The 20,128-nt window shown below is 48.4% G+C and overlaps 1 protein-coding gene across 2 annotated transcripts in view; it reads left to right on the top strand.

Annotated features, from left to right (window-relative positions):
• Plc21C (Phospholipase C at 21C) overlaps positions 1–20,128 on the top strand; it is a 290,194-nt gene that overhangs the window by 135,215 nt on the left and 134,851 nt on the right. For both annotated transcript variants that reach the window (XM_084580466.1, XM_084580465.1), the window contains exon 3: positions 5,523–5,591. In XM_084580466.1, the coding sequence (XP_084436592.1) occupies positions 5,523–5,591 (69 nt within the window). The remainder of the gene's footprint in view (positions 1–5,522; positions 5,592–20,128) is intronic.

Below are 20,128 nucleotides of genomic sequence, written 5' to 3'. Positions count from 1 at the left end.
ACTTGTTTCTGCGGACACCTGAACAGCGCCGTAAGGGAAGGGGGGAAGGTGGGAGTGAAAGTGGATAGAGAGAAAGAGGAGCTGTAGTGGAGGGCTACGGAACAATTTCGACCACCTGGGGATCTTTAACGTGCGCTGACATCGCACAGCACACGGACGCCTCTTCGTTTTGCCTCCATCGAAACGCAGCCGCCAAGGTCGGGTTCGAACCCGAGTACTCCGGCACAGTAGTCGGGCGTCTTACCGCTGCACCACCCCGGCGGGGCGCACAGCAAGACACACGACTAAGAACGAGGAGACACAAGCGCTGAACTTCCAACTGACATTTAATGGGTGAAAAACGAACTTATATACTGATATCCCAACAAGTTTAAGAAGGTTTCATTGCTTGTCACTTCTTAAAAAAGAGCAACTCCGCATTTGGTAAAGCGATTGAAGGCGTGCTAACAGAGATATCTCGTTGTTCGTCGTGTGCCGTGCTGTTTTGCGCTGGTAGACATACATAATGGATCACTAACTAGCCCGCGCTCTTACCCTACTGTTTTAGCTCGAGTTCCTGCAAATAAAAGCCTTCCTCAGGATTATATTTTTTCAAGCTATGCCTTCAGTGGCTCTCGTCTGCGTTTGTTCTCGCGATTCCTGTTATGTGTGCAAGTTGCTACTCGCTAATTTATCCACGATGCCCTTAATTTCGTGCCTTAGGCGCCTATACTCTTATCAGTACTGTATTTTGTGAGTAAAATATTATTCGCTGATGGCTTTTATTCATCTGAACAACTTGTAAACGTATGGCGGGAAATTGGTGAAAACTGTATCCCCTTCTTGGCCTCGTCTTCCTCGTTTCCTCACGGTGATGGCGGGGTCCCGGGCACTCTATCTCCTCTTCCAAAGATCCTGCTGGAGGGAGCCCTTCTTGTGTTCTGTATATACTTTTGACAATGACTTAAGCTAAGGAATCTGCCTTTTTCACAAGGCCGCTCTGCGCATGCGCGCCTCTGCCCTGGTTGAAAGCAAACCAGCAACCCCAGCTGCGGATGCGCAGTTCTTGGCCTCTGCGATCGGCGCAGCCGTAGCCGATCTCGGCGGCCATGTCCAGTTAAAATTCTTGACAGGTGTATGCGAAAGATGGCGGCAGCTGTAAAGGGCACACGTCGCCATTTCGCAGGCGGCTGCGTCTCCAAAAGACGTTTTCAACTAGTAGCAGACGAATTTTCAGCCGCTGGCAGAGGGCGCCACATTTTGTAAAAAAAAAAAAAAAGTGGACTGGCTGTTCCATCTTATATGATATCGTTTGTGCGAATTCGATTCAACGGTTCGAGGAAAGTGCATGCATGAGCTTAGCAGCCAATGATGCGGGCTTATGCCAGCTTCCAGGCCGGCCCCAGGATTGCGTAAGATGCGTCTTTTCGGGCCCTGCGTTACGCCGGAAGCAGAAGCAAAGGGGCTCAAAGAGGCTCAGGGGGGCTCACAACCACATCCACAGTCAAATGGATCCGCGGCAGGGAGCGGACTCGCGACGCCCCGAACTCCAGGCAGCAAATGCACTGCTAACAGCGCAACGAGCGGGCTCGCGCAGCTGGGTCTCCCGAGACGCTGCCGCCCTCTGGGGCCTCCCAACGAGCGCGGCTAGTTGTCTCCGCTCTTCTCTTCCGATATTTTATTGTGGCGTTGTGGTTCAGCTTCGCCTGAACGAGGCAGTGGCGTCGAGCAGGTGCTCTGGGTGCCTCCAGGTTCCTGGATCTAAAGGAGCAGGGGCTGAAGATTTTTGTGCGCGTATTTTTTTTTTTTTTTGAAGGGGTGTGTGAGGTATCGATACAAATTGATCACCTCGTGGTGATCGATATATATAGTTTGATTATTTTCTCCTCGCTTTCACCCTTGTCGGTTTCGCTTTTATAGCCTAATGGTGGCTGTAATGTCAGAAGAGTTGAGACAACGTTTAGACAATTAAACCTCAATGCAAAGACTGTGGAGAACAACTAACTATAAACCACGTTTTATTCTCATGCAAAGGTCTCGAAACACAAAGAAATAAAATATTTTACTCCATTTTACAAACAACACATTCCTTTTCACCCAAAACTGATTTTAGGCGAAGATGGAATTGTAGATTTGTCTTGTGTTTTCAGTTTTTTAAGGGAAGCAAATGTTTTACACAAACTGTAGAATAAATCAAGTGCGCATCAGTAAAGAAATTAAAACCTCATGCTTTCCACATTATTGCGTTAGCAGCTTATGCGCCATAAAAGCCAGCGCAACCCGTTTCCTAAAAGGAGACTTTCTAAACAAACGGTAGTTTAAACACACCCGTTCCCCCCCCCCCCCTTTTTTCGCAAAACAAATTAACCTTGCTCTTGGCGCATGATTGCCTTAGTTGCTCATGCGTCAAAAAAAAAAAAAAACTCAACATATAACACAACAACGCTTTAACACAGTCCAAATCCGCGACGGCCGCTTTTTAGTGGAGGCGAGAAAGCAAGGCGTCCGTGTGCTGTGCGATGTCAGTGCACGTTAGAAACCCCAGGTGGTCGAAATTTCCGGAGCCCTTCACTACGGCGTCTCTCATAGCCTGAGTCACTTTGGGACGTTATATCCCATAAACGTAACCTACGAATCCAAATCTAATCCTAAAGCCAGTTTTCGAAGAGCTCCTTTTTTACTGAGGGTGTCTTAACACCTTTCTTCGGCGAATTTTTGCACGCGCCTTACTAAGGAGAGTAAAGTTGAAAGTTGGGCGAGTTTAATCTTATACATATTGAAGGTAGCGTAAAAAAGGGGACCAAGGAGTAGAAGGATACGTGGTGTGTTCCTCGTTTTGTTTTGTATCCTTCGCTCGTGTTGTGTTCTTCTCGTGTTGCGTCCTTCTCGTGTTGTGTCCTACTCCTTGGCCCTCTTTTTTTTTTGCGCTACCTTCAATTTTACTCATTTATTTTATATGGGGGCTGGGGTAGCCTACGCTACCGTGTCAGACAACTAAAGGGGCAGTTTAAGTGTCCCCCACAATTTCTGTACCTCTCCATTCTTCCGCAGTAGGCCATGCCCGGCTGCTCGGCTAAGGCCCACTTCACAGTGGCAGAGCGGGCCAAGCCGTCGTCACCGAGATGTCGAGGGTGGCGGCCAATCAAAAAGTCGCTGCAGCACCTGCATGGCCGCTGCAACTGTAAATTATTGCACGTTGCCAGGTCTACAATGTTTTCCTGCCGAGCCATCTAAAGCTTATAAACAATGCGTACAAAATACAAACCAAACGTACCTCAAAAGAATACAAAGTTATAGATGTGTACCTGCTTTTCTTTCGCAATTTATAGCATTTATGTTTTTTTTTTTTTTTTTTATTGAACGGCGCATATTCTTCACGCCAGACGCGCACAAGTGGCTCCTCGTCGCTTTGAGTGCCTCCCTTACCCAAGGACGATTCCAGAATCATACTGCTCCCTTTAATGCCTCCTTAAGGTGAGGAAGCATGGAGGCCTTCTCGTCAGAAGTAAACAAACCCCATAAGCTAAGGAGCATTTCTAAAGTAGGCCCTTACATCTGCCTGGGCCAAGGATTGGGATGACTACAGAGAAACAAAAAGCTACCACACTGCAATTTCGCATAAACCGTGTTATCTCAAAGTTGCCACAGCTAATCAGCGATGACACCATAGCCAGTGTCTGACTGTTCATACTAAAAGATGGTTGGGAAGACTAACGATAAATTATTTGTCCGGCCTAGACGCCGTGTCCGTGCCTGTTCTTCCTTGGTCCTCTCCGCTCTTGTAACTTGTATCAACTTAGGTGAAGGGGACGTGGCGGTCAAAGCTGACTGATGCGATTCCGCAATATTGGACTCACAACCACGTGTCTCACGCTCTTTTGATTGAAGCTGTCTCTTAGGAACCTGCATGGTTTAATTTGCTCATAACTTTGTGCGAACTTTTCTCGCGAAGAAAAATACTCAGACACCAACAAAGATCGGTAGAAAACTTCAATTCCCTCGCTTCGGAGGAGAGGCTGTCTGACGAAGGAATGTATTCTGCTTTGTGACTGCTAAACGTCTTTGTCCAAGGGCTCGTCCGCATCAAAACGCATCAAAGATCTAGATAAAGTGTCCAAAACATTCCCCGTTTTGCCGACAAAGAATGTACGCACTGCTCCTCGGGGTATTTCATTGCCGTGCGTTGGTTTTCTGGTACATTCAAAACCTAAGTCACAGTTTTTGGTGTTTCTATTTTGCCTCGCTGAGCGCAACCGGCTGATTTCCGCTTATCTCTGTCGTTCAGGTGACTTTGCTCTTCCATACTTTGTCGTGACTACGTGTTGTTTGGCATTAAACCGTAGTTTTATAACCGTTCACTTTCTGCGTCGCTTCTGTAGAACCTCGGCATTGAAACCTGTATTGCGATGTACCATTTCTACACAAAGCTTTGCCTTACTTTGAGTCTTTTTCGGTTGAAGTGTATACATGGCTGCCAAGCTTGTCCAGCTGCTCGCGGGCAGGTTTTTAATGCAAAAAAAAAAAAACAGCAGTGGCTTAGCTCTGCTGTGCCTGGATATATATAGCTTAAAACATGCGCAGTAGCGCGCGGCGCAACTGTCGTAAACACGGCTCCGGCTAAAGGTCACGCGTCGGAGAGGAGCGCACGCAGGCGGCGGCGGCGAGGAGCCAGAGGAGCGCGCACCGGCTTTGGCGAGGAGGCGACGCACCTGCGTCTGTTGTGACGTCACGTGGCTCTCGCGCATGCGCATAACGGGCGACACACACTCACGCGAAACTCGACTCTGGCCCGCATAGCGTAGTTTTACGCTACAAAACATTGAATCGAGGAGTAAATTCTAGGGGTGTATCTGCGAAGCCCGGACCTTTGATGGCGCTGTGAACTCGGGCTTCGCCATTTAGGTAGGAATGCGTGATCGGATTTTAGCCTCCAGGACCCTTACATCGCGAGTAGCGAGCAAGAACAGAGCTTGAACTCCATCTACACTTGGTAAGATAAGCTACGTCAAACGAATGCTATCGCGCGTTATACTAAGTTCACCCGCGTTAACGGTCTCCGATCTGTTCCCCTTTCCTCATTTCTTCATTGTGGAACTACGTGAATATGATCGATTTGACAGAGCGCAATTTAGATTGTAGCTTTCTAAAACCTGGAAGAAATTTTGAAATTAAGCGTGTCAGATTAATATCCGTTATTTTCTGGAGACACTGCTGGAGTTTGCGTAAGCCACTCTGAAGCGAGCTCGTTGTTCGGCTTGCGATGACATTCGCGATGGCAGTACTGTGCGCTTACAGAGCTTGCTTCCTGCGACCTCATATATAGTGCCCAGTTGAGTAAAAAGAGTTTCAGTCACTGACCAAGTCAATATGAAAAAAGAAGACGTTTCGGAACCCCTACGGGTTCCTTGATCACAATGAGGCGGACCCAGTTGCCGTAGTGCCCAGTTGCCGTAGCGCCCTCTGACTCCCAGGGCTGCGCAAACTCTTTGCAGAAGTGTCCACGCTGATTGCACTTTTTTCTTTTTTTGTCCTTGCCCTCGCAGGAGACGGAGTTCCTGGACATCTCCAGCATCCGGGACACGCGGACGGGCAAGTACGCCAGGACCCCCAAGGTGAGCCCGAAGAACAGCATGCAGCGCCGCGGTGCGCTGCACTTTTCTCGCTGTGTCGCCTCAAAGCCATCGCGTATACCACTGGGGCGCCCCTCGCGACTTGCGAGGCGACTGCGTGCCTGCGGGCATCCGCTGTACCGGCACAGCGGTCTTCATTTATTTTTGGTTGTTTTCCTCGCCACTTTTGGGACTTTCCTTACATATGCTTTTATTGTTGTCTTACTGCAATGACTCAACTCCAATGTATAAAAATAAGCGCGAACCAGCGAAAAATAAAAATAAGCACTGTTTACTACTCGTAGCAGTTCCTGTGTCAACGAGCCATGTATCCGGGCCTGTGGCGGTCCGCTCTATAGTCACCGTGAGACCATTCTTCCTATAAACCGAGTCATCTGCCTCTTCCCGTACATTTTCTCAGATGGGGAGGTGCAATGTTTTTCTTCTTGTCTGTATCATTGCGGTGTGTTCTGACCAGAGGAGATGGACGCTGCGCACAGTGTCTTGTGTCCGTTTGTTCTGGCTGCACAGTGGCAGCGCCAGCACTCGACTTGCTCGCCGATCGATTTTTCTCGACGTAGTTGCAACTTCCTCCCACGGTCTGCGGCGGTGCGGTAAATCAGGATGCGACACGACACGTTTGTTTACAGCCATTTTTTCGTAATGGCACCGGCCTCCACTAAAGGCGGTCCCCTCATATATATATATATATATATATACGTCCGTTGCTATGGCTGAGGGTGGCGCTGGTGAACACTCTCAAGGTTCGTATACAGACAACATAAATACCCATGAAAGTAGCAGGGGGGACAGCGGCCGATGTAGCTCAGTTGGAAGAGCACCGGACGCGTTATTCGGAGGTCGTGGGTTCGGATCCCACCATCGGCACGTTGTTTTTTCTTCTACTTTGTGTCTAATTATCTTACCCCTAAACAGATTACATTACTAATTTGTGTGATTATCCAAGTAAGCATAAAAAAAAGACATAAAGTACCATCCCCAACGCTTTCCTTGGCCTCGCCGACTGTTGGCTTCTTTCCTTCATATATATATATATATATATATATATATATATATATATATATATATATATATATATATATATATATATATCAGAAAGAGCTTATGACAACTGATTATTAAATGTAAAATGAATCACCGAGAGTTTAAAAAACAACATCATCATCATCATCAGCCTCACTGTACCCACTGCAGGGTGAAGGCCTCTCCCATATTTCTCCACTTAACCCGGTTCTGTGCTAGCTGCATCCACTTTACCCCTGCGAACTTCTTAACTTCATCCGCCCACCTAACTTTCTGCCGCCCCCTGCTACGCTTTCCTTCCCTTGGAATCCAGTTTGTTATCCTCAGCGACCATCGGTTATCCTCTCTTCGCACGACATGTCCTGCCCATGTCCATTTGTTCTTCTTAATTTCTGCTAGAATGTCGTTAACTTGAGTTATTTCTCTGACCCACTCGCACGCTTCCTATCTCCTAATGTTATACCCCTACCATTTTTCGTTCCATAGCCCCCTGCGTTTTCCTCAACTTAAGTAGAACCCTCTTGGTTAGCTTCCACGTTTCAGCCCCATAGGTGAGTACAGGTAAGATGCAGCTGTTGTATACTTTCCTCTTGAGCGATACCGGTAAGCTGCTAGTCATAATATGCAAGTGCGTGCCAAATGCGCTCCATCCCAATCTTATTCTTCCTGTTATTTCCTTTTCATGGTCCGGATCTGCGGTTACTACCTGTCCTACGTACACGTATTCGCCTCCAGTGCTTCGCTACCTAACGTAAACTGCTGTTCCTTCCCGAGGCAGTTGAATATTACCTTAGTATTCTGCATATTGTTTTTCAAGCCTATCTTTCTACCTTTCCTGTCTAAGCTATTTGCAGTTTATCTTTTGAGTTACTTAGCAAGGCAATGTCATCAGCAATTCGCAGATTAATCTACCCTTATCCCTAACTGCTCCAATTCCATGTCTGAATACTTCCTCTAAGCAAGCTGTGAATATAGTACTGGGGAGATCGTGTCACCTTGCCTAACACCTTTCTTTATGGGAATTTTGTTACTTTCATTATGTAGAACTATGGTTGCTGTGCATGCCACTATATATATATCTTCCAGCAGTTTCACGTATTGCTCGTCTACTCCCTGATTTCGCAATGCCTGCATTACCGCCAAGGTTTCTACTCAGTCAATTGTTTTTTCGTAATCAACGAATGCTATGTATAAAGGCTGGTTATATTCCGAACATTTTTCTATCCCGTGGTTGATGGTATGAATATGATCGGTAGTAAAGTACCGTTTCCGAAACCCTGCTTGCTCTTTTACTTGATTGCAACCTAATGCTTTCCTGATTCTATTAGCGATTACCTTAGTAAATATACCTTATACGTAACAGACAGTAAGCTGATTGGTCTGTAATTTTTAAGGTTTTTAGCGTCCCCTTTCTTATGAATGAGGATAATGCTTGCGTTCTTCCATGGTTCCGGTACCGTCGATGACACCAGGCACTGCGTATACAGGGTGGCCAGTTTTTCTACCACGATATCCCCACCGTCCTTCAACAAATATATAGTTATCTGATCCTCTCCAGCTGCTTTCCTTTTTTTTCATAGTTTCTATTGCTTTCTTAATCTCGTCCTTCGTCACCGGTGGAACGTCTGACTGTTTTTCCCTACCGCCAATCTCATTACGGTCCTGACTACTTTGGCTACTGTAGAGATCGATATACGCACACACACACACACACACACACACACACACACACACACACACACACACACACACACACACACACACACACACACACACACACACACACACACACACACACACACACACACACACACACACACACACACACACACACACACACACACACACACACACACACACACACACACACACACACACACACACACACACACACACACACACACACACACACACACACACACACACACACACACACACACACACACACACACACACACACACACACACACACACACACACACACACACACACACACACACACACACACACACACACACACACACACACACACACACACACACACACACACACACACACACACACACACACACACACACACACACACACACACACACACACACACACACACACACACACACACACACACACACACACACACACACACACACACACACACACACACACACACACACACACACACACACACACACACACACATATACACATATACACATATACATACATACATACATACATACATACATACATACATACATACATACATACATACATACATACATACATACATACATACATACATACATACATACATACATATATAGGGAAAATGAGGGTGCTCGTTATAAGACATGAAGGCAAGAAGCCAACAGTCGGCGAGGCCAAGGAAAGCATTGTGGATTTTACCTTTTTTTTAATTTTTACTTTGGTAATCACATAAATTACTGATCTAATCTATTTAGGGGAAATATAAACACAAAGTAGAAGGGAAAACAATGTGCCGATGGTGGGAACCGAACCCACGACCTCCGATTATAGCGTCCGGTGCTCTTCCAACTGAGCTACATTGGCCGCTGTCCCCTCTCCTACTTTCTTGGGTATTAATGTTGTCTGTATACGAACCTTGAGAGTGTTCACCAGCGCCACCCTCAACCATAGCGGTGGACGTGGAACGTCCTGTGTTACCGCCAGCGTCGCGTAGAACGTGATCAAGAGCGAAGAGCATATATATATATATATATATATATATATATATATATATATATATATATATATATATATATTGTCACGCATTTCCCGCGGTCCTTATTGAAGGAAGATGAGGTTTGGCGGAATAAACAGAAGAGGACGAGGAAGCTGGGTCTGTCCGCTGTGGTGTGCTAATCTCCAATGCATCCTAACATCTGTGTAAATAAACCTCGTAACAAGTGTGGTGGAGGTGCGGTGCGGGGTACAGATCACGGAACCTCTCCTACTTCGCCGAAGCAGAAAAATTGCTGGGCTACCCCCCCCCCCCCCCCCCCCCCCTTTAGGACGGAGATGGCGCAAGCAGATAGTTCAACGCAGCCCACGCCAGCAGCTCAACCGACCACTGCACAGCCTTATCGGCAACCCTGGCACTTCTATGGCAAGCCCGGGGAAGACGTGGATGACCCACTACAATCGGGTGAGCAAATAGAACCGCTGGGATGCGAATACCAAGTTGGCGAATGCGGTATTTTTTCTTGAAGAAACTGCGCTAACATGGTTTGACAATCGTGAAGCATCCCTTACTACCTGGGATAGCTTCATGGAAGAAATGAGAGCGGGATTTGGCGATGCCGATGCTCGAAAAAAAAGAAGAGCCGAACAGACTCTGGCTCAACGAGCGCAAGTACCGGGGGAGACCTGCACAACTTACATATAAGAAGTCCTCAAGCTGTGCAGAATAGTTGATGCTCCGATGACTGAGGAAGACAGAGTGGGTCACCTCCTCAAAGGAATAGCGCAAGACGTGTACAACTTTCTTATCTGCAAGGACCATTTGAATACCACCGCTGATGTAACACGACACTGCCGCACGTTTGAATGTTTGAAGCGACGCCGTATCATTCCGAAGTTTGGTCGGTTGCCTAATGTCACAACTGTCGCCATTGTGGATGTGTCTGAAACGGCAAGCATGGCAGATACAATTCGACAGATCGTCCGCGAAGAGCTTCGGAGGCATTAAGATATTGGGGGCCACGTCAGACCTGTCTACAGTGGCACCTCTTCGTCAGACAATAGCCCATCTTCTACCTGCTATGCTCCCTCTGTTACGTCTCCTTCGGACACCCGATGCTCTGATGCTCATCGCCCGAACATCGAGCCTCTCACCATCAATGCCTACAACAGCGAGCACTCTCGTCATCCTCGTCGACTAGATCCAGAACATGAAGCGTTTAATCCAAGCGACGATGAGCCTTATTCATCGAATGAACGTGAGCCGCCAGTGTGCTATGCCTGTGGGATGATCGGCGACATTTCGCGTTTTTGCCACAATCGCCGTCCGTACCAGCAGTATCGCGGACAGTGGGTGAACTCCCGTACAAGGTTTTTTGCTGAAAATGATGATTCATATAGAAGAACATCTGGCCGGAATGACGAAGAGCAACAGCCTGCCGACAAGAACGCAGAATGGCGCTGAACCGAAACGAATCACCGACCTCTGACTGTAGCCTGACACCACCATCTCGGCGCCTACGACGCTCCTCTTCTCCCCGACGACGGTCGCCACCTCCGGGAAACTATAGTGAGTGCGGCCGATGGAGGTGAGGTCGCAAATTATTCTAGCTTACCCATGCCTCTGCCCGTTTCGATGTTAAAGAACCGAATTGAAGTGTTTGTGGACGGTGTATGTGCTATGGCATTGTTGGGCGCAGGTGCAACGATTTCTATTATAAGTCTCGCTTTTAAAAACTGCCTTGGTCGTAAAATTATGTTTGCCTGGGGTAGTGCGACAGCATTGTGGGGTGTTGGTGGCGAACCGCTTAACCCACTTGGAGTCTGTTCCGTGAATCTTGTTATCGCCGGCCACACATTCCGAAATGAATTCGCTTTACTTGCTCGATCAACGCATGACGTAATTCTTGAACTTGATTTCCTGGAACAATGTGGGGCCACTCTCGACTTTCGCAACGGAGACATATCTGTGAGCACTCGAATTGAATCTGCTTTGCGTGAAAATTCGCGGACCAATCCTAGCACGCTTTCGGTTTCGGACGACATAGTCATTCCTGCAATGTCAGCAGAGTTTATACGAGTTGTTAGTGCAACCTGTGCCAGTGATGCGTTCGACGCTGTGGTTGAACCACTCCCCCTCAACTGCGCGAAGAAAAGTATTCTGATTCCCCGCTGCATCATCTCAGTCATGAATGGCCATTCTTCTTTGTGGACGACTAACTGCTCTAACGAACCTGTTGTATTACCACGTGGTCTAAAACTTGCCAACTTTGACGAAGACACTTTTAAATCAGTGGCCGTGCTCAGCACAGACAATTTCCAGCCTACCGCATGCTCAGAAGTAGATGAGACAAAAGTTCTTGCCATGATTAACAAATCCCTGCCAACAAGTGACCGTCACAGTTTAGTGGAAGTTCTGGCGAAACATACTGCAGCTTTCGATTTCTCTCGGTACTCGCCACCACGGATTCCCATTTCCCGTGCTCAGCACCGAATCAATACTGGGACTGCTGATCTAATCCGTCAGAAGCCTTATCGTATCCCCATCAGAGCGCCAAACAATCGAAGAACAAGTTCGTGTTATGCTGCATAAAGGCATCATTCAAGAATCGTCTACTCCGTGGGCTGCTCCTGTGACTCTAGTCAAAAAGAAAGATAGCACATGGCGATTTTGTGTCGATTATCAACGGCTGAATACTGTTATCAAGAGAGACGTGTATCCCCTGCATGTATTGATAACGCCATTGATTGCTTACACTCCACCTCCTATTTTTTTCTCAATTGACCTGCGATCAGGCTATTGGCAGATCCCCATGCACTCGGAAGATGAAGAAAAGACGGCATTCATCACCCCAGACGGGCGGTATGAATTTAGTGTGATTCCGTTTGGATTAAGTAACGCTCCAGCCACGTTCGAAAGATTCATGAATACAGTTTTGCGCGGACTGAAGTGGCACATTTGTATGTGTTATTTGGACGATGTAGTGATATTCGGGACAACTTTTTATGAACACAATAGTCGATTAGAGATTGTCTTGGAGTGTATATCGAGAAAGCTGGTCTGGTACTCAATTCCAAGAAATGTCGTTTTGGAGAACGCCAGACTGTAGTACTTGGACATCTCATAGACAACGATGGAATCAGGCCGGATTCGAAAAAGATCGATGCTGTCACTTGCTTTAAACCACCGAAATCATTAAAACAGCTCAGGAGTTTTTTGGGGCTTCGCTCCTATTTTCGGCATTTTGTTCCGAAGATTGCTGACCTAGCATATCTCCTTACTCTTCTTCTGCAAAAAGATGTGCCTTTCAAGTGGACTGCTGATTGTGACTCCGCCTTTCGTCAGGTAAAATTTATTTTGACATCAGTACCTGTGCTACTCCACTTCTGCCCATCAGCTCCAGCAGAACTTTACACTGACGCCAGCGCAGTCGGAATTGGTGCAGTCCTCATACAGCGCCACAATGGCAATGAACATGTCGTTGCATATGCAAGCCGTTCTTTAAGCAAGGCTGAGCGTAATTACACAGTAACTGAACAGGAATGCTTAGCTGTAGTATTCGGTGTACAATGGTTTAGGCCATATCTTTATGGATGTGCATTTAAAATTGTGACGGACCATCATTCCCTATGTTGGCTTGTAAACCTTCGTGACCCCTGTGGACGCCTTGTGCGGTGGGCTTTGCGCCTCCAAGAAATCAATTTTACTGTGGCTTTTAAGAGTGGTCGTGAGCACGGTGATGCTGACTGCCTGTCACGGTTGCCACTTGAAACTACTGATTGCGGCAATGAGGTTTTCGATGAATATATAGCTGCTATCTCTACAAGTTTCCCCGATATTGGTGAATTCAAGATTGCGCAGTGGAACGACAACGAGTTGGCGCCACTTTTTGATGCAGCAAGTTCCCGGAACCCTACGACCTCATTCTGCATTCGTGACGGTGTACTATACAGGAAGAACTACTCGTCACTAGGTGCGCCTCTTCTTCTGGTAGTTCCTACAAGTTTTAGGTGTCATGTTCTTCGGGTAATGCACGACGATGCCACAGCTGGACAGTTGGGTTTCGCGAGGACATTGCACAGCACTAAGGAACGTTTTTGATTGGCCGAAGATGCGTAAAACTACTCGACGTGACGTGGCCAGCTGCCTCCAGTTACAGCGTTTCAAGTACCCAACCTGCTCACCGTCGGGTCATCTTCAGCCTATAACGCCACCACGAATCCCATTCGAATAGGCAGGAGTTGACCTTCTAGGACCGTTACCCGTTCCTCCAACGGAAACCGCTGGGTCATAGTGTGCGTAGACTACCTTACGCGTTACTGTGAAACTGCTGCTATACCGTCAGCCACTGCTTCTAATGTCTCGGCGTTCCTCCTACGGTCCATAATTCTTCGACATGGGCCTCCTCGTGTGTTAATAAGCGATCGTGGCCGACAGTTTACGGCAAAAGTTGTAGAAGAACTTCTTCGCCTCTGCTCGTCCTTTTCGCCATTCGACTCCTTACCACCCACCAGCAAACGGTCTTACCAAACGCATTAGTCGGACGCTTAGCAATATGCTCGCAATATATGTCGACTCCCACCACAAAAACTTGGATAAGTCTTTCCGTTTATAACATACTCATTTAACACTGCTAAGCACGAAACGACAGGCTACAGTCCGTTTTTTTTTCTTTATGCACGACCTCCGCGAAGCACTTTGGACACGTTTCTGCCTTTCTCACTCCCTGCTGAAACTTCACTAGCGCCTACTCTCTCTTTGGCTGAAGAAGCTCGTCGACTCGCTAGACTTCGCACTTTAGCCTCCCAGGAACGCTACAAGCAACGCTACGACAAGCGTCATCAAGATGTTAATTATGCCCCTGGGAACTTGGTGTGGCTTTGGACGCCGTTGCGTAAGCGCGGCTTGTGCCAGAAACTGTTGCACCACTATACTGGCCCTTTCGTTGTACTGGAACGCATCAGCGCAGTCAACTTCGTAGTATCTCGCCTGATCACCCAAGGGCGTCGTTCTCGGAAGACTCAAGTAGTCCACGTGGCCCGCATGAAGCCCTTCTATCAACGTGACGAACCTTGACTCGCCCTGCGGGCTTCGTCTGCAAAGGGGGCAGTGTCACGCACTTCCCGCGGTCTTTATTGAAGGAAGATGAGGTTTTGCGGAATAAGTAGAAGAGGACGAGGTAGCTGGGTCTGTCCGCTGTGGTGTGCTAATCTCCAGCGCATCCTAACATCTGTGTAAATAAACCTCGTAACAATATATATACATATGTATATATATATATATATGTGAACATGCGATGTTTAAAACGCATACTGTTTTGTGAATGGTAAGTGAAGCGCAGTTATATCACGCGCAGCTCCTCTTTTGTGTTGCGCGGCAGATTAGGTACCCTGTACTTGTTTAGGAGGATTGAACAGGAGCGCGTTGGCGTTGCGTAAGTTCGACAAAGCCCCGATCTGCACACACTTGTCGAGTGAGAAGCAGTGACATGCTAGCTTCAGCAATGCCACACGTGCGGGTGCTGTGATCACATCCGACTGGGACGAACTTGCTCGCACGCCGAGGGATCGTTATGTGGTCGTCGCAGACGCGCAACATTGTCTTCCGGAAGTCCGTGTTGCTATCAATGGATCGCTTGGTTAAAAACGAAACCGTGAGCTGCTTCCCAAAGTCTATAACCGCACTATACTCTTGAAGAAAATCCATGCCGAGGATCAGGTCTTCTGAGCATTCTTGTAATACGGCAAAGGTGCCAGTGAAAGTAAAACCGCTGATCTCTAGGCGGCAAGTGCACACACTAATTGGCTTCATCACATGGCCACCCGCGGTGCGCATCATTGCCCAAGTCAATGGCGTCAGAACCTTACACTCCATAAGGTAAGCCTTGGCTAGCTGGCTACTGATGACCGAAAAATCAGCGTCGGTATTCACGAGTGCGGCGACATCACAACTGTCGGCGGTTACAAAAATTTCACCGGAAACAATGCGTTTGCAGCATTTCGGTAAATTCGTCGTTTCAGATCGTCGCGTCAAATCGTCGGATGGAGGCTGTTGAACCTGAGCTGTAGCGGCGGCCTCACCCCCGGGGGTCGCCGGGTTTAGTTTCCCCGGCGAGGGGAAGTGCGTCTGAATGGCCCAGAGGAAGAGTATCGACTGTGTAAAGTAAAGCGCCTCGTGGATGACGATCGCGACTGCCGTTGCGGTGACGTTGGGGGCATCTCGTGAGCAGCCAGGTATTCAATCTCCTGTGGTCTTTCGCCATAGCGGGGTCGATGGGTGTTCTACCTATTCTCCGGTATGGGCATTGCGAAGAATATGGCCAGGCCCCCCGCAGTGATAACAGAGCGGCTGTCTGTCGGGCGTGCGCCACAAGTGCGCCTTGCTGATAGCGAGACGCAGTTCTTGCTACGGTTAAACGGGGCACAGGTCTTGTTGCTGCTCGAAGGGGCGCAGGTAGCGAGGAGGGGGTCCTGCAACGGGGAAGAATGGATGCGGCTCGCGGGAAGGTCGACGTAGGACATCGAAGTCATAACGCATGGTTTTGGTTGTGGTGCTGGTCGTGTGCACCGCTCGTGGGATTTCATCACGGATGACGTCCCCGGTAGAAGAATTCATTGCAGGGGGAGCATCCAAGTGCAGGTTCTGCAGCTCTTCGCGGACTGTGCTCCTCACAAGCTCTCGCAATGTCTCGTCCCTGGCTGCTGGCATGGGCGCTCATCAGTGGGTGGCCGCTACGCTTGCCTGACGGCCGTATTGGGCACCCTACGCATGGAGGCGCCGTACCTTCGTTGCCTCAGGCATGGGTGTACCCGATTGAAAAGTCGCGTCATGTCCTCGACAAACATGCCACGCTCTCATTGTACTGCCGAGACCTCGAATGAATGCAATTTCTGCATTTTCTTTGCGCGCACTCGAGCTGACTGTCGCAAGTCGCAAGCAACTCACGGATAATGGCTGCCCAGTTGACCAAGGACGCCTTGTGGTTCTCAAACCACGTCTTGGTCGAGTTTTGCAGCTCGAAGTACACCTTCATCAGCTTCCGCACGTCGTCCCGTTGGTTGAACGCGGCCACACGGTCAAAACTGGCCAACCAGTCTTCCACATCCTCGAACTGGTCACCCTGAAATGATGTAGGTGATCAAGGTGCGAGAAGGATGAACGGTGGGGCTTTGCTAGAATGCTGACTTGTCTGACTGCCCGTAGTAGATGTCATGGCTCGCACCGGTGTGGTAAGTGGCTCAAACTCGGTTTGAAGGCCTCGGAGGCGACGGCGCGCTTTATGAATGGGAGTGGCGTCCGCGCTTCGGTGAGCATGCGTCACTGAAGTCTTCGAGGGCAACGTACATGGGAGTTTAGCCGGCACGGTCCACCAAATGTCACCGCCAAACGTGACAAGCAGCAGAACAACCGAGCAGGCCTTTTAAATGAAGCGAAGGTCGAGAGAGACGAGGGCGATGATCAGTCACGTGCCAAGACATGGTTCGGCCACTTGGTGGCGCCAGAAGATAGACAGCGGTGTGGCAATATTCAGGCAGGAGTTTTCCCGAAACAGGAGGGTACAGCTAGGCGATTTGAAAATGAGTATTATTCTTCGCTTTTGAACTAAAGCAAGAAGAGAAAAGATGTCAGCGACATTGGGTGTGGTGTTAGGAAATATAGCATTGGCGGACATTCTGAGACACACGGACATTTGACGACATTTGAAGGTAACGAATAACCTGCCATATGTTTTCTCACAGCAAAACTCAGTTTGACGATCGTACGACACGACTGCAGCAACTTATTCCATTTAGCTGTACAATGCACGCCCAGCCGCACTGTGTCTTCCGGCTTCCGCCGCTCGGTACGCAAGATCTGAGACCGGATGTACTGCCGGGACACACGGCACTCCCGCCTTTGCATTTTGGGGAGGAGTCTTCGGATTTGTTCGCAAATATTTTTTTCTTGTAGCTTTTGTTTATGCATCGCGTATTACATGGGTTGGATCTCTGCCTCGTTGTCTCCTTCGCGAATGCCCGAAAGTTTCTAAGGAGGCCTCTTCGCTTTATTCGTTAGTAGCCTTTTTTCTTCTTCTTTTTAATTCCTGGCGCGTTTCGCGGCTTGTACCCCAGGCATCCATATTCCGTCCGCAAACCGTCGTTTCGTTAAACAATGGGCATATCTCCATCATGCCACCCACGACAAGTGGGCGCACGGCAGCGTATGTTCCTTCCGGGAGACCTCACCGAGTGCTTTCAACTGTAGTATAAATGTTTGTGATACATGCAATGAATTCTGAGAGCTGCGGCACTGCTGCATGGTCTTGCCTTTGTGTGGGTTGTGATGAATTCCGCCTAATCATGCTGAACTAGCGCGCGGTCGCATAGAACCGGAAGTGTTTCATGTCACATCGAACGCGGCTTGGCTAGAGCAAGTAATCGGTGAGGGCGGTGCATCCGGTGGTAGCGTCTAACTAAAAACTAAAAAAAAAAAAGAAAAAGAGGTTTCCATTCAAGCGAACAAAATACCTGCAAGACCCTTCCGTGTCTCTGTTCGATAGAGATCAGCGTGTCAGTGTTCTGGATAGAATTACTGTGTGCTGTGCCACCGTGAAACGGCCACTCCGACCGCATTGAATCGTCCCTCGTCGTAGCGGCGTGCAGCTCTGTCTGCGAGTGGCTCTCACATTTCTAATTTGGTACGCTGTGTCAGCCTGTCGCTGTGATATATGATTCATTTAATTTTTGCTTTCGCCATAGGCGCCGATGTAACGGGGTATTCCTCTCCGGAGAGCACCAACGACAAAGAAAGCGGCAGATCGTTTTGTTTCGTACCGTGCGGAAGATCCATGGTTCGCCGCCGTCGGCAATGGTGGCGGCCGCCAAAAGCGCCTTTCATGACGAGAAATAATATGCGAGGCAATCTGTTGAGTGTTGCTTCTAGAGAGGGAATGCACAAAATGTATGCTTTTGTGGCTGAATTGAGGAGGTATCTGACAGCACGTATTTCAGTATAGTCTTTCACTGTGACTTCTTTCGCGAGTCTTTCGCTACAGTATAACTTCTTCCTGAGCAAGTTGGCGCATATTGAGCATAATAACGTTAGAGCGCAAAATAACCACGCACAGACAGACTAACGAGAGCGCTTGTGCTGTGTCGTAAGTATGTGTGTGTGTGTGTGTCTGTGTGTGCGTGTGTGCGTGCGTGCGTGCGTGTGTTGTGCTCTAACTTTATAATGCTCGAGTCTTTCGCTTGGTGCAGTTATATATTTCAACTGTATCGACGACGACTCATTTCGAATAGGACAGCCAAAGTAATCACTTCTCGACTGCATTTCCAGTCTCTCTTCGCCGCTATATACTCCTGCAAAGACAATGTATTGCTCTCTGCACACCTTTGTTGCTTACACGGCACCTTCGCGCAGCTCTGTCATAGTCTATGCAGTAACTCTAGTTCTGAACTAAAACGTGGGTGGGAGCGGTGCTGAAAAGCATTTGTTAGCGATATTTACAGAGAGGTTGACATGGGGAGCAGCTTCTAGTGTGTCGCTCCCTCACAGTGCTAGGTGGAGTCCCTTGCAGCGTCCCGCGCTTCAAAAACAGCCAGTGCAAATGCACTATTGAAATCAGCAGCGTGTAAGCCTATTCCGCTGTTTGCAAGGCCAGATTTAAGGTAGCAGCTGCCTCGACCTGATATAACTGCGGAGCGGTGACAGCCTGCGCATCAGTTGCGTCATATCCAAATTGCAACCGTCCTGGAGTGAGCAGCGGGCCTTAACGGCTATTCTGCGTGAGAAGGGAGACTGTGGACAAGATTTTCTAACCATAGGCTCTTACTAATGAACTCTCTTGTATTCGCTGTTCGATTTTCCTTCACATAGTCGGTTCTTCGTAACGTTTCCGTATTGATCTTTGATTGAGTTGTCCCGAGCTAAGCAACCCGAGTCTCTAGGCAACTCGAGTACTCTGAAATCCTGCCATTGCAGTCCGGACGCGCCTGTGCGCCACTACATTGAGCCCAGCGCATGTTCCGTGCGCGACCGGACGTCTGCCGCGCTGTGAAACGCAGCAACGAAAGGCGCGGTGCGAACGCGGGTATCATGATGGCTCCGTTGGCTTCGGATTCGATTGGGCGTCTCCTTCGGCACTCCGCTGATTTCCCGATGGGGTCGGCAGCGCGCCACGCCTACATGCATCCTGCAGTAGGTCCCACAGGTGCCACACGGATGACGGTGACATCTATTGTTTTCTTGTATGTTCTCGCTTTCCACGTTCCCGCTGTCTAGTTTGCTCCATCCTCACGTGACACCAGCAGTTTCGCTTCGCATTTAGAGAGGCGACAAATCAGAATCGGTGTCGGAACTCCCGGTTTCTGTCTCCAAACATTTAGATGCGGGTAGATATACGAAAAAGAAAATCCAGGAGGTGACGGATGTGATCCACACAGCACACCAGCGCTGCATAACTGGGCTTTCAATGCATTTGTTTTCGAAGAAGCGAGTTCTCTGGCATGACCAAGCAGCGAGGCGGGTGAAGTGAACATTCGTTGTGTTTTCCTGCGTTAGTCGTCGAATACCTCATCGGGCATAAAAATGAAAAAAAAAAATAAAATAAAAGATACAAATACTTCACACATATGACTTCACACCTGGCTCAGCGGGTTCTACCAAATATATTTGTGAAGACCCGACAACGACTGCATCTCTGATTCATCTCCACACACCAGGACATCAATGCAGAATGGTGTGAGTATAGACACAGAAAAGGTGCGATTTTGTTTAGTGTGCCTTGCTACGCCGCCGATCGGCGACGAGCGCA

The sequence above is a fragment of the Amblyomma maculatum genome, chromosome 10, assembly GCF_055883805.1.
Source record: "Amblyomma maculatum isolate TAMU_Amacu chromosome 10, ASM5588380v1, whole genome shotgun sequence".
In the NCBI taxonomy this organism is placed as follows: Eukaryota; Metazoa; Arthropoda; class Arachnida; order Ixodida; family Ixodidae; genus Amblyomma; species Amblyomma maculatum.
Note: the sequence above shows the minus strand (reverse complement) of the source record. Positions and strands in the feature narration are given on the sequence as shown.